The sequence below is a fragment of the Plasmodium sp. gorilla clade G2 genome (assembly GCF_900097015.1).
Source record: "Plasmodium sp. gorilla clade G2 genome assembly, chromosome: 13".
In the NCBI taxonomy this organism is placed as follows: Eukaryota; Apicomplexa; class Aconoidasida; order Haemosporida; family Plasmodiidae; genus Plasmodium; species Plasmodium adleri (nom. inval.).
The window spans coordinates 645,263-659,289 of record NC_041705.1 but is presented as its reverse complement, the minus strand read 5'-3'; the positions used below and the strand labels follow the sequence as shown (position 1 = coordinate 659,289).

The 14,027-nt window shown below is 16.7% G+C and overlaps 7 protein-coding genes across 7 annotated transcripts; 4 read left to right on the top strand and 3 right to left on the bottom strand.

Annotated features, from left to right (window-relative positions):
* Positions 1 to 936: 936 nt before the first annotated feature.
* On the top strand, positions 937 to 1,515 carry PADL01_1316900 (conserved Plasmodium membrane protein, unknown function; the record flags this gene model as incomplete). The annotated part of the gene is made up of 1 exon (XM_028683707.1): positions 937 to 1,515. The coding sequence occupies one exon, from the start codon at positions 937 to 939 to the stop codon at positions 1,513 to 1,515; it is 579 nt and encodes a 192-aa protein (XP_028539858.1).
* Positions 1,516 to 2,505: 990 nt separating this feature from the next.
* Positions 2,506 to 5,457, top strand: PADL01_1316800 (small ribosomal subunit nuclear export protein, putative; the record flags this gene model as incomplete). The annotated part of the gene is made up of 1 exon (XM_028683706.1): positions 2,506 to 5,457. The coding sequence occupies one exon, from the start codon at positions 2,506 to 2,508 to the stop codon at positions 5,455 to 5,457; it is 2,952 nt and encodes a 983-aa protein (XP_028539857.1).
* A 394-nt stretch (positions 5,458 to 5,851) lies between these two features.
* Positions 5,852 to 6,752, bottom strand: PADL01_1316700 (40S ribosomal protein S19; the record flags this gene model as incomplete). The annotated part of the gene is made up of 2 exons (XM_028683705.1): positions 5,852 to 6,286; positions 6,750 to 6,752. 2 exons carry the CDS (start codon positions 6,750 to 6,752, stop codon positions 5,852 to 5,854), a joined length of 438 nt encoding a protein of 145 aa, XP_028539856.1.
* A 1,446-nt stretch (positions 6,753 to 8,198) lies between these two features.
* Positions 8,199 to 8,672, top strand: PADL01_1316600 (conserved Plasmodium protein, unknown function; the record flags this gene model as incomplete). The annotated part of the gene is made up of 1 exon (XM_028683704.1): positions 8,199 to 8,672. The coding sequence occupies one exon, from the start codon at positions 8,199 to 8,201 to the stop codon at positions 8,670 to 8,672; it is 474 nt and encodes a 157-aa protein (XP_028539855.1).
* Positions 8,673 to 9,047: 375 nt separating this feature from the next.
* PADL01_1316500 (conserved Plasmodium protein, unknown function) lies at positions 9,048 to 11,645 on the bottom strand (the record flags this gene model as incomplete). Its single annotated transcript, XM_028683702.1, has 7 exons — positions 9,048 to 9,131; positions 9,216 to 9,277; positions 9,375 to 9,495; positions 9,589 to 9,664; positions 9,821 to 9,862; positions 10,016 to 10,147; positions 10,306 to 11,645. The coding sequence occupies 7 exons, from the start codon at positions 11,643 to 11,645 to the stop codon at positions 9,048 to 9,050; spliced, it is 1,857 nt and encodes a 618-aa protein (XP_028539854.1).
* A 586-nt stretch (positions 11,646 to 12,231) lies between these two features.
* On the top strand, positions 12,232 to 12,501 carry PADL01_1316400 (conserved Plasmodium protein, unknown function; the record flags this gene model as incomplete). Its single annotated transcript, XM_028683701.1, has 1 exon — positions 12,232 to 12,501. The coding sequence occupies one exon, from the start codon at positions 12,232 to 12,234 to the stop codon at positions 12,499 to 12,501; it is 270 nt and encodes an 89-aa protein (XP_028539853.1).
* A 668-nt stretch (positions 12,502 to 13,169) lies between these two features.
* PADL01_1316300 (conserved Plasmodium protein, unknown function) lies at positions 13,170 to 13,748 on the bottom strand (the record flags this gene model as incomplete). Its single annotated transcript, XM_028683700.1, has 1 exon — positions 13,170 to 13,748. One exon carries the CDS (start codon positions 13,746 to 13,748, stop codon positions 13,170 to 13,172), a length of 579 nt encoding a protein of 192 aa, XP_028539852.1.
* Between the last annotated feature and the right edge of the window lie 279 nt (positions 13,749 to 14,027).

Below are 14,027 nucleotides of genomic sequence, written 5' to 3'. Positions count from 1 at the left end.
TAAAACAAATCAACATAAGGACAAAAAAAACGAGAAAGTTTTATAGGCAGGTAGGCTAATATTATAAAATATATATGTATATGTATATATTTTTTTGGGTTGCACATGTATATATAATTACATTTTCTTTCAATATAAAAAAAAAAATAATAATACACACATATATAGTAACTGTACATATATTATAAAGATGTTAATAGAATTATGCACTCCTACTAACTACATAAATATATGCATATATTTATATTTATTCTTATGTTGCTTTTTTTATTTATTGCATTAATGTACTAACAAATTTAAAACCTAGCCTATATATATTATTCGCATTTGGAAGGTTGAAATATATATATATATATATATATATATATTTATTTATTTATAATTCCATTTCAATATATATAATAACGTATTTTATAACATATTATTTGTTTTTTTGATATATATGTGTATATCTAAAAATAGAAGACTCATTATATTACATATAATGAAGTGTACTATTTTATACGAATAATTCTTGTTCTGTTATAGACAATTGAATATTTGACTTTTTTTCTCCTTTTAAATATATACATATAAATATATATATATATATATATATATATATAATGTTTCAATTTATTTTTCATTTTTTTTTTTTTTTTTTTTTTTTTTTTTATTATTCTTTTAAAGGAATTATAAAGAGTATCATATTAATGTATTCTGCTTAATAAATAGATAATATTATGGCTTATTAGAAGCCATTAAATACATATATATTTTTTTTTCATGATGTATAAAATATATATGTAATTATACTTTATATATACTTCAATTTAAATAATAACATAATTTATGTTTCTCTTTTTTAATATATATATATATATATATATGTATATATGTATTTACAAATTTATTTTTCATATTTTTGTTTTATTTGATTTATAAATATTTTAGAAAATGACATCTATAAAATGTTTATCAACAAGAGTGGCAGCATTCATACTGTACTTGATTCCTATAATATATTCAGTTCTTGTATTAGTATTTGGGTTTATAGAATATAAACAGAAGACTACATGTAATCTATTAATAATATGTTCATTATATGCAGTAATAATTTTATTGATATGTTTAGTAGGTTGTCTTGGAGTTATAAAAGAAAACGCTACGTTCATACGATCAACAATAGTATTATTAATTGTTAATAATATAATTATGACAATGTTAATAACATTTTTATTAATAGATATATTACATTCTCCTCATGTTGTAACTATACATAGAGCATCAAAATTTTTACAGTTTATGGTGCAAGATAAAAAAGTTGGGCTTTTATTTTGTTCATCAATATATTCTTTAATATTTTTTTCTTTTTCTTTTATGTGGACTATTGGAGATTATTTAGCTCAGCTAGACGCACGTTTATGCTTGGAAGATTTAAGACAATCACATGATTCACTGCAAAACAAAAAAAAAAAAAGTAGGCACTTAAATCTTGGAACAAGCGAAGAAAAAGAGTATCTAATTAAAGTATAATTAAAAGTATATACATATATATATATAATACATACATGACAAGAATGAGAATATATTCCATCTTCTTAACGGAGAAAGAAAAGCTGCATATAGAAACAACATATATATATATATATATATATATTTATGTATTGTCTATATTTTTATGGTCACATTTAATTAAGAAGAAAAAAAAAATTCCCTTTTTATTTATTTTTTTTTTTTTTATATACTACAAATTTATTATATTATATATTTTATATATGATTGCTATAAAATGCTAATCATATGATTTTATTTTATTATATACAATTTTTAAAAAAGTTGTTATTTATTTCGGTATTATTATTGAACATTTTTAAAATTTATTTTTTATTTTTTTATTGTTTTTATTTTTTTTTTTTTTTATATTTTCTAATTTGTTTTATTTTTTAAACTTTGTTTTTTTTTTCTTTTTTTTTTTTTTAATAACGCATTTTTAATAATATTTAAAAAAAAATATTTATATAAATATTTTTGAACAATTAAATGTTTTACAATTTTTTTTAGTATTCCATATTATTATTTTCTATATCATTTAATGATAACACTCTTTTCTTTTTGTTCCTTAAAATTATATATGAATAAAAAAAAAAAAAATGTATACATATATATATATAATATATATATTAGGCATATTTTATATATGTTTTATTTTTTAATATTAATATATTATATACATATATAATATATTACATATATATATAATATAACAGTTTGACGTTGTTTTTTTTTTCTCTTTTTAGTCAATATTTTTTTAAAAAAATAAAATAATATACATAAATATTATATATTATTTATGTTGTTATGATTTTATAATATTTTTATGAATATATAAAATATTTAATGAGGGCAAATCAAAAAAATAAAACAAAATAAAATAATAACAATAAATTAGCCCCTCTTTTTATTTTGTTTTATTTTATTTTTTATTATTGTTATATTTTCTTTATTTATGTTTCAATTTAAAATATGGAAACAAAAAAGAAACACTCTTCAGTTGTTTCCTCATCAACATCATCATCTGCGACAAACGAGATATGCTTGTTATTTAAGTTAATACAAGAATCTCATAATAGGAAATATATTATAAGTAATTTGACGAAGCTTTTTTTATTAATATATAAAGAAAGGTTGAAGAGAATGTTATTATATTCTTCAAACGCTGAAGAAGAAAATAATGATAATAATAATATTAATGGTCGTCACATAAATAATTTAGATGAAAAATTAAAATATTTTTTTAGAAAGGATTCAATAATATTTGATATTCCAAGAAATAAAAAAGGATATAACAAATATGATGAATGGTTAGATGATTGTTTTGAGAAATTTTTAAATTTATTATTTCAGTTATTAAAAAATGATGACGAAATATTTGTTAAGAAAAGTCTTTCCATTTTATTTGGATCCTTACAGTTTGAATTAAAGATATATGAAAAGTTAATGAAAAAAAATGAGGACGATAATAATAATAATAATAATAATAATAATAGTAATAGTAATAGTAATAGTAACTATTCTAATAATTTATATATGAGTGATAATATAAATGAATATGATAATAATTCAAATAAGGTAGTTGAGCATGAGGATAAAAAAAAATACTTTCCTATAAAATTATATAGACGAATTATTATTGAACTTTTAAATATAGAACACATAAGTATCCATACTATAAAACATATATGTAAAAGCTATATATGTTTTTACTATGACCTGGATTATTTTTTCTTATGTATATATAATGGCTTATGTATTGAAAATAAATATGTAGATTCGAATAAAAAAAAAAAGGATGGCATCCATAATAATGATGATGATATGCACAAGAAAAATAACAACAATAATAATAACAATAATAATAATAATAATAATAAAAATAATAATAATGATAATATTAATAATGTAGTAGACGTACAAAAAGATTATAATTTAAAATTTCGAAAGGATAACCATAATATCAATCTGTTTATTTTTATAATCCTAATAAATTCAATTAAACCATATAAAAAAGTACAACGTCTTAATACAAATGAAAAAAAAAAAAAAAAAAAAAAATATATGAAAAGATTTAAAAAACACGATTTGTTCTTAGATGATCAAGAGGATGTATCAAGAAAAAGAAAAAAAACACATAATCATAATAATAATAATAATAATAATAATAATTCACGTGTAAATATCAATAATAGGTATTATTTTTGTGAATTAAATAATTCCTATGGTATTAAAAAAAATGAAGTAGAAAAAAAAAAAAATATATTTGAAAATTATAATAGTGATGATAGTGGTAGTATTAAACATTTATCTTCAAGTTCAGATGATGAAAATAAATCAGATGAAGAAGATTTTTTAAAAGATGTAAATTTAATAAATAATATTAATAGTGATATGGATTTTTCTGATGATATGTTATTAAAAAATACGAAAGAAAAAATTACGAATAAAATAAAAGAAAGAAAAAATAATTTATTTATAAATATACATATAGATGATAAATTATATTGTAATATATATTCAAGTTGTTGGTTTTATTTTATAACAACACATATACATAAATATATCATGATATTACAATTATTACATTATATACCAGTATATGTATTTCCATATACAAATAATCCATATTATTTAATTGACTTTTTTAATATTTCATTTTATAAGTCATCAAATTTATATATTTCGCTAGCTGCATTACCAGGTATATTCCACATCCTAACAGAATTAAATGTAGGAAATGTTATAAATGAAAATAATTATACTAATATATATATAACAAAATTAGAAAATCGAAAATCTGATAGTTTAATAAATGATGTCATGATAAAAGAGGAACCCATATCTGATGAAGAGCAAAAGGAGAAATTAAATGTATCATCAAATAATATTAATAATGAAAATTTAAAAGAAGAAGATAATAATATGGATGATGATGATGATAATAAAAGTGAAAAAAGTAATAATAATACTATAAGTGATGATAATACCACTAATGATAGTAATATTTTTAATGATAAAAACAAATTAAATAATAATATGTATACAGATTATTATAAAAGATTATATGAATTAATAACTCCTGCTAGTTTTTATTATGATGATACACACTTTTTAAAAATTATTCATTTATCTATAAAAAATAAAATGATACCTATATATTATATTCTTTCCTTTTTGAAAAAATTATTACGTATTGGATGTCTAACTTCATATAATATATCTATTAATATTTTAAGTGTTGTATATGATATATTAAATTATTTTAAAAATGAATTATATGAAGCCATGTTTATTTCGTCTTCTCTATTTATGATTATGGATTTTAAAAAAGATTTCTTTTGTTATGATAATTTGTTAGATAATTTTGATAAAGAAAAAATTATGGATATGCTAAAAATGAATTCTATATTTTTAAACGATACATATGAACAAGACGAAGAATATTCGATTATTAAAAAAACAAAAAAAAGAAGTCTACATGAATTTGATAATAATATTATTATTAATCCTATTGAAGATAATAAAAAAGGCGATATAATTATAAAGGATGATGATGTTGAAAAAAAAAAAAAAACTTTATTTAATATAAAGGAGTGTATCCCTAATAAGTATAAAATAAATATGAATAAATTAAACAAGAAACAACTCTATATGATAAATCATATATTTTATGAAATAATTTTAATAAATAATCATATATGTGATAATTTAAAATTTTATTCAAATATTTATTATTATAATTTTGATAAAAATAATTCTTATAAATCACATGACTTTTATAATGACCCAAGTAAAATGAATTGGTTGAAGGAAACGTCTCTTTTTTCATCTTTAAAAAATTTTTTGAGTTTTAAAAAAAAACGTGAAACGGAAACAACACCCACAATGAGGAAGAACAAAATTTGCACCTTATTCGTGTAATGTAATAAATAAAAATATATATATATATATATATTTATTTATTTATTTATTTATAAATATTTTTTTTTTTTTTTTTTAATTGTTTATTATAATTCAAAGCATTGAATTCATTTATATATAAAATGTTTTTTTTATAAACTTATAGTTATTTTTGAAAACGTTATGAAAAAATATTAAAAAAAAAAAAAAAAAAAAAAAAAAATAATAAATAAATAAAAATGTAAATATAAAAATATATATATATATATATCTTTGAAACATTCCTTGTTATATAATTCCAACTTTATATATTACTATTAAATATGTTGATCATATATATATATATATATATATATATATATATGTGTGTGGGTGTTAATATATATATATTTTTATTTTTATTTAATTTTTTTCTTTATTTCAATGGAATGAAACGAGATGAATGTGTAGCTCCAATACCTGGTTTTCCATGTCTTGTGTGTTTATATGTAATTGAAAATTCTCCAAGATAATAACCAATCATTTCTGGTTTTATTTCAACATTTGTGTATTGTTTACCATTATGTACAGCAACAATAGATCCTACCATTTCTGGTATGATTGTCATATTTCTTAAATGTGTAGGAACAGGATTTGGTTTTTCTCCTGGTTCACAATTTTTTTTTGATTTTCTAATTTTTTTTAAAAGTGATTTTGCTTTCTTACTTATTCCTCTTTGAAACTTTCTTCTTTGTCTTGCTTTAAATAATTTTATAAGTTCATCTTGACTTAAATCTAATAACTTATCTAAATCAACACCTCTATATTGAAAGGTACGAAAGGTTCTCTTCTTGGGCTTATTAGCATCCTCCTGAAAAAAAATAAAAAAAAAAAAAAATAAAATAAAATAAAATAAAATAAAATAAATGAGTAAATAAAAAAGCACATTATAATATATTATACATATAAACATATGTATATATATATATTTTTAAAATATATGACGTAACAATAATATAATAAAATATAATATAGGTATTATTATATATATATATATATAATATAATACTATTTGTATATATACGTAACACAATTTTAATACTCAATATATATTATAGTTATACAAATATATATTTTCCAATCACATATAATATATATATATTTTAATATAACAATTTATTTTAATCCTATATTTTTTTGTTTATAAATATTAACATAAACATATATATAATATATATATATATATTTTTTCTCTTAATAATAAAATAAACATATACATATTTTCATATATTTTTATAGATTTATTTAGTTTTTATTATTATTTGTTAAATTACCATTTTTTTCTTTTTAGAGATTTAAAAATGTTTAAAATACAAAAAGTTTCCTTTTATATATTTTTAATATAAAAATAAGAAAAGAAACAAGGGTTTCTAAAATATTAATATATTATAATTTTATAAAAAATTATTTTCGTTTAATTTTTTTTATTTTATTTTATCTTATTTATAATTTTTTTTTTTTTTTTTAATAAAAAAATTACTTAATATATTTTATATATAATAATATATTATATATATAAACTTAAATTTTACATATATATATTTTATATAAAAAAAATTAGTATAATATTGTTATATAATTTTTATATACATATTTATTTATTGTTACAATATTTTTATTATTATTATTATTATATATTATGTATATATATATATAATTATTTTTATAGTACAATATTTTAATGTTTTTATTTTTTTGGGATATTAAATATAAATAAAATATATAAGCTTATTTTTTTTTATGCTAAATTATAATATATACATAAATAATATATATTTATTATATTATAATAATATATATATATATGTGGAATATAAAATTAAATATTATATATTATAATATATTGTTATAATATATATCTGTTTTTTATAATATTTAAATATATTTATATTATTGTATATATATATATATATTCCTTTTTAATATATATAAATAAATATTTACTTGTATTATTTTATATATACAAATATATAATATATAAATTAAATTCATATATATATATCATTTTATTTTTTCTTATAGTAGTAGTTCTTTTTTTATAAACTCTTATCTCTATACAAATTTAATACACTTTAAGCCCTTTTCATAAATAAATATTATATATATATATATATATATTATTAAAGAGCTATTATATATTATATTATATTATAAAAATAAATTGATACCCCAATAAATATATTTAAATAAGTGTACAATATATTATTATTATATATAATTATAATATACATATATTTATATACATATTATATAATTTTATTCTATATATTTACAATTATATTGAAGAAAAATATAAAGTATAATAATAATATATTGTATATATATATAATATATTAAATATACCACCCATTTTTTTATAAAAAAAAAAAAAAAATTGTATATTCATAAAATATGTTATCATAAAATTGATGTATTTTTTTTTATATATTTAATATAATATAGTATAATTTTTAGAACAATTTTCTTTTTTCTTTTTTCTTTTTTCTTTTTTTTTTTTTTTTTTTTTTTTCATTTGGATTTCTATATATAAAAATATATATATATATATTATATATATATATATTTTATTAATATAAAAAAAAGAGAAAATAATTAAGACTTAATATTCGTACCATTTTATTTTTGTGAGTATACTTTATATTAAAAAATTATTAAAGATAAAAAAATTAATATATATATATATTAAATATTGTGTGATATATTTTTATATTTTTTTTCATAAAATGAAGGAGAACGTATTAAATAATGAAAATGTAAATGCATATGAAGAGAAAGGAAATTTGAACAATGATACAAGAGACGAACATATGATATCATTAAGAGGATTAAATATTTATTACAAAGATAAATTAGAAAATTTAAATACTATAAAAAATATTGATAATAATAAGAAATTTATAAAATTGGTTTTAGAAGATGTAGATTTAAAACCTGAAGAAATTATGAAACATGTTCTACATCTTTTAAAAGAAAAAACAAGTTTACATACTATATTAGAAATTAATAAACAAAAATATAAAATAAAATATAAAGAAATAATACCAGATGATCATATTTTATTTACACAGAATATTCAAAATATTACTAATTGTAAGTATGCATTCTTAGGTATTTTAAAAGTTTCGAAATACACAAAAAAAAATACATTCAATGAAAAATTACTTCAGTCATGGCAAGACGAGCCAATGGATTTTTAAAATAAAAAAATATAAAATAAATTAAAAATGAGTAATATGACTAATATGGATTATATATATATATTTTTTTTTTTAATATCATTTTTTTTAATCCTTACTTTTTTTTGTCAGTAATATTTGAATTAATTAAAAAATATATATATTATATATTTAATATACATATATATTATTTTATTATTATTATTTTTTTTGTTAATCGTTATGTGTATATGTTATTTGTTTATAAATATATCATTTTATTATTATTATTATTATTATTTTTTTTTTGTTATAAAATTAATTAAAACATTATATATTTCATAATTAAACATTATTAGGAATTAAAAAAAAAAAAAAAAAAAATTCAAGAATTAATATAATATTTATATTTAATTTTCAATCAATAACATAAGAATCTGGTAAAAATAGAATATATGAATCATCACTAAGATTTGATTCGTCAACAGTACAAGGAATATCCTACAAAAAAATAAAAAATAAATAAATAAATATAAAATGAAAAATATAATAAATAATAAATAATTTAAATATGTATATCATTACGTCAGTTAAGGGGAATTTTACATCAATTTGATAACCATCTTCTAATCCAAGTTCGTTATTATCTATATAATAAATATATAAATAAATAAATAAATATATATATATATATATATATATATATATATATATTATAAATATTTGTTATAAATTAAAACTTACCAAAAGACATATTTTTATCACATAAATCTCCGTCAAAAAACATTTTTATATTTTCAATTTTATCATCAGACAATTTAAACGTATGTCCTAATTTAAGTGCCAAATCACCAAATGTTTTATTCTATAAAAATATAAACATGAATATTCACATATATATATATATATATATATATATATATATATATATATTTATTTATGTATAATAATATATAACCTTATTTATAACAACATTATCGAGACTTCTGTTTTTTATTATTTTTCCATCGGTTCCTATAATTTTTACTTTCAGCCTATAAAATTATAAATAAAAAAATTTGCCAGTAAAATGTATATATGTATATAGATACACAATATGTTAATTCAAAGTATGTATGATTATTTATTATTTTATATTATATATAATATATAATATATGTTGTATATTTTTATTTTTATTTTTGTCCTACTTTATTTTGTCTGTTTCACACAACTTTTTAAAAGCAAAATTGCTAAAAGAAAAATAAAAAATAAAAATAACATATATATATATATATATATATATATATATATATATATATATATATATATATATATATTTATATATATACATATTATAAAATATCCACATATTTTATATTTCTGAAATATAATTAAATTTTTACTTTTCCTTTTTAAGATACTCCTTATTTTTCTTAATAAAATTCATAAAATGCTCGTTGTAATTTGTTTTTTTTTTGTCTGATTTTTCAGTGTTATGTATTTGTTCTATTTGATGAACAATTTTATCTATAGAACTGGAAATTATTGAGAAGAAAAATAAAAAAGGAGAAATATGTTACATGTACATAAATAAATATAAAATGAAATTACACAATCATATATATATGTATATATATATATATATATATATATTTATTTATTTATATATTATTTTATTTTATTTTATTTTTACTAGTTCATTTCGTCTACGTCAAAACGGTACTTCTTGAGGCTATCTATATTTTGAGTATTCTTTGAAGATAATTTTTTTTTTTTTTTTTTAGAATTGTCATCCACTGAAGAAAGATATTTATGAGATTTATAACTAAATAGTTGTGTATCTAATTCATACTTGTTATTTGATTCACTTGTATCTACATGTTGATATTTGTTTAGACTTTTTAGGTTCCATATTTTTTTTTTTCCATTTTTATTATTAATAAATACAGGATAGAAGTTATTTTTATCCTTATTTATATATTTAAAATATATATATTTAAAAAATGGAGATGCATTATGATTTTGTTGTTTATTCTTGAATAATTCCAAGTTACAATCGCCATCATTATGATAATTATGGTTATCACTAATATGTTTCTTATTATTATCATTGGTATGATTTTTCTTTTTATTTGTATTTATTTTATTTTTTAAGTTTTTATCCTCTTTCAATAAATTAGAATAATAAAAAAGGTCATCATATTCTTGGTTATGCCAACTTAAAGAGGATGAGGAGCAATCACTACAATAATTTAACTTATGAGAAATAAATGAATTATCATCATATTTATGTTTTACATATGCTTCTTTATTTTTATAAATTCTCTCATTCTTTTCTTTTTTAATAAAACTATTTAATGATATTACACTAGAGGTAGAACATGACATATCACTTAAATAATTATTATCCACATTTGCATTTAATTTGTCTTGGTTTAATTTATCTTCATTTATATTTTTGCTTATATTAAACATATTTGTTGTATTACTTTTATTAAATGAATTATTTATTATATCTGAATTTTTAAATAGTTTAAGAAAATTATCATTGTTTATAACAATAGAATTCCCTTCTGTTGTATGACCAACTATAACTTTTTTATTTAATTTATATTTATTAAATGTAATTTTTTCATTTTCTTTATAATCTTCAAAAAAATCACGTATCTTATATTGTTCTACATCTTCATTAGATATATTATTATTATTATTATCATCAAAGAGATTATTATATTTCCTATTATCATTATTAATATTATCATCAGTTTTATTATTTAACTGATTTTTATCTAGTAATTTCTCATAATGATCAATTTGTTTTATAACACAATCTAAGATGGATTCATAATCAATCTTTTTGTCATCTTTTTTAAAATTATTTGATTTGTTAAAAATATCATCATAAGTTTGGTTTTCTTCCTTTTCATTATTTTGTTCTCTCTTATTTGTTAATTCATTTTTTATGTATTCTTTAGATTTTTCAAGTTCCTCAAGGGTATGTTTAATCAACTGGTACGTCAGTTCGGCATCCATTACAAATTGAGGAAATGTTATATTTTATATAATAAACATGTAATATATTATGAAGCATTAAAAAAAAAAAAATTAAAATAAATTATATATATATATAAATATATGCATATATATATTAAATGAATAACTGTCTTGAATACACAAAAAAAAAAAATATATATATATATATTTTTGTAATATATAATATGTGATCTTTCGAATATATAATATATATTTACTTTAAGATATTTCTTTTTTTTTTTTTTTTTTTTTTTTTTTTTTGTTGGAGGTGGCGGAATACAAACTGTTTCAAGTATAAATTACACCTCTTAAAAAAAATGAAATAATAATATAAATATGATAATATATATATTATATATATATATTATTTTTAATTTTTTGCCTTTGCAATATTTTCGAATAGGTAGTACACATTAATATATATATATATATATATATATATATATATATACATATTCATTTGTAAGAAAAAGAAATAATTTAAAATATGAAATTATATTTTTCCTTTTATTATTTTATTTTATTTTATATATATATATATTTTTATATTTATAATTTAATTTGTTTTTGTTTTATTTTTAAAAAAATGGGTTTCTTTTATAGCGGTTTTCATAAACCCAATAAGAAAAATATGAATGATAAAAGAGCTAAAATAATTTATGTACTTGGTTTATTTTTATTACCATCTTTAGTATCATACGTAGGAAGTAATTATTATATATTGAATTTTTTTATTGACACATTTAAGCCTATAGAAGTACCAAGAGAATCCAACTTTCAAATTATAAAAAATATTTACCATAATAAAAAACCCCCTTCCAAAAGTTCAGACTATGATGATAATACAAATATATGAAAAACAGGACGAACACAAAAAGGAATTGCATATATTAAAACAAATGAAAATAACTACAAAAATATACATACATATATATATATATATATATATATATATATATTTATTTATTTATTCATATTGTATTTGTTACTATTAATTATTTTCATCAATTTTATTTTATTAAATCATATGATGGAATAATATATTTAATATTATGACAACCCCAACATGTTATTTATAATATGTAAATGTATTTATTGAAATAAAATTAATGCATTGACAATTAAAAAAATAAAATAAAATAAATTAAAAAACATATTCAAGAACAACCATTATTAAATTCATAAGGTTTTATGAACACCTTCATTTTTTCATTTGTATAATAAAAAAGAGAGTTATATTTTTAACAAATACACAAAAAGGTCATTATATATATATATTATAATATATACATAACAAATAAATAAAAGGATCAAATAATTCGTGTACTAAATTTATAATATATTATTTAAAAAAAAAAAAAAAAAAAAAAAAACAGAAAAAGCGTCTTTAATTTGGTATACACAAGTATACACATATATATATATATATTTATATTTATTATTTTCATGTGCATATAATTAAAAAAAAAAAAAAAAAATTGACATATATTTCATTTTCATTTCATGTTATTTTTTTTTTTTAAATCATGTTTTGTAATTAATTTTTTTTTTTGTACACTTTCGGGTTGGTTGTACCCTTTTTGATATACCTTTATCATTTTTATCATATTTTTTTTTTTTTTTAGATTTAAGACTAACATTTTTATTAGATGAATCTAAACTATGCTTACTTTCCTTTTGTTCTTTATCAGAAAAATTATTTTTTTTTGAATTGATATGTAAATTATTATCATCATTAGTCATGGTAGTTGTTTCAGTTTCATTACTATTTGAAACATTATTTAAAAAAATACTTCTAGATTTATTATTTGTATTATTAGTTGCTTTAATTGAAGGAATAAAACCACCTCCTCCTATAATATCAATTCTAGAAGTATTTTCCTTATCTTCATTTATTTTATTTTCAGCAACTGTCTCATCTTCATTTTTTTTATTTGAATCTATATTTATTAACAACCCATCATTATTTGTATTTCCATTAATATTCACGTCACCATTTTTTTCATCATTAATTATGCTTCTTTTCTGCATGCAACAAACACATTCTAATGCATCGTCTGAATTTTCGACTAAGCATCCATCACATCTCCAAGTATTAGCCATATTAAAATAAAACAAAAAAAAAAAAAAAAAAAATATATATATATATATAATAAATATATATTGGGAAGTTATAATGTCGAACTATTACAAAAGTTCCAATTTTTAAAATGGAAATTCGTATTATAAAAGGAGAATAAAGAACTATAAATAAATATAAATATATATATATGTATACATATATTTATGTATATATTACTATGAATTTTAATATATACTATAAAATATTTTATTTTATAAAATTATTTTTATATGTATTAAATTTATCCATTAATAAAATAA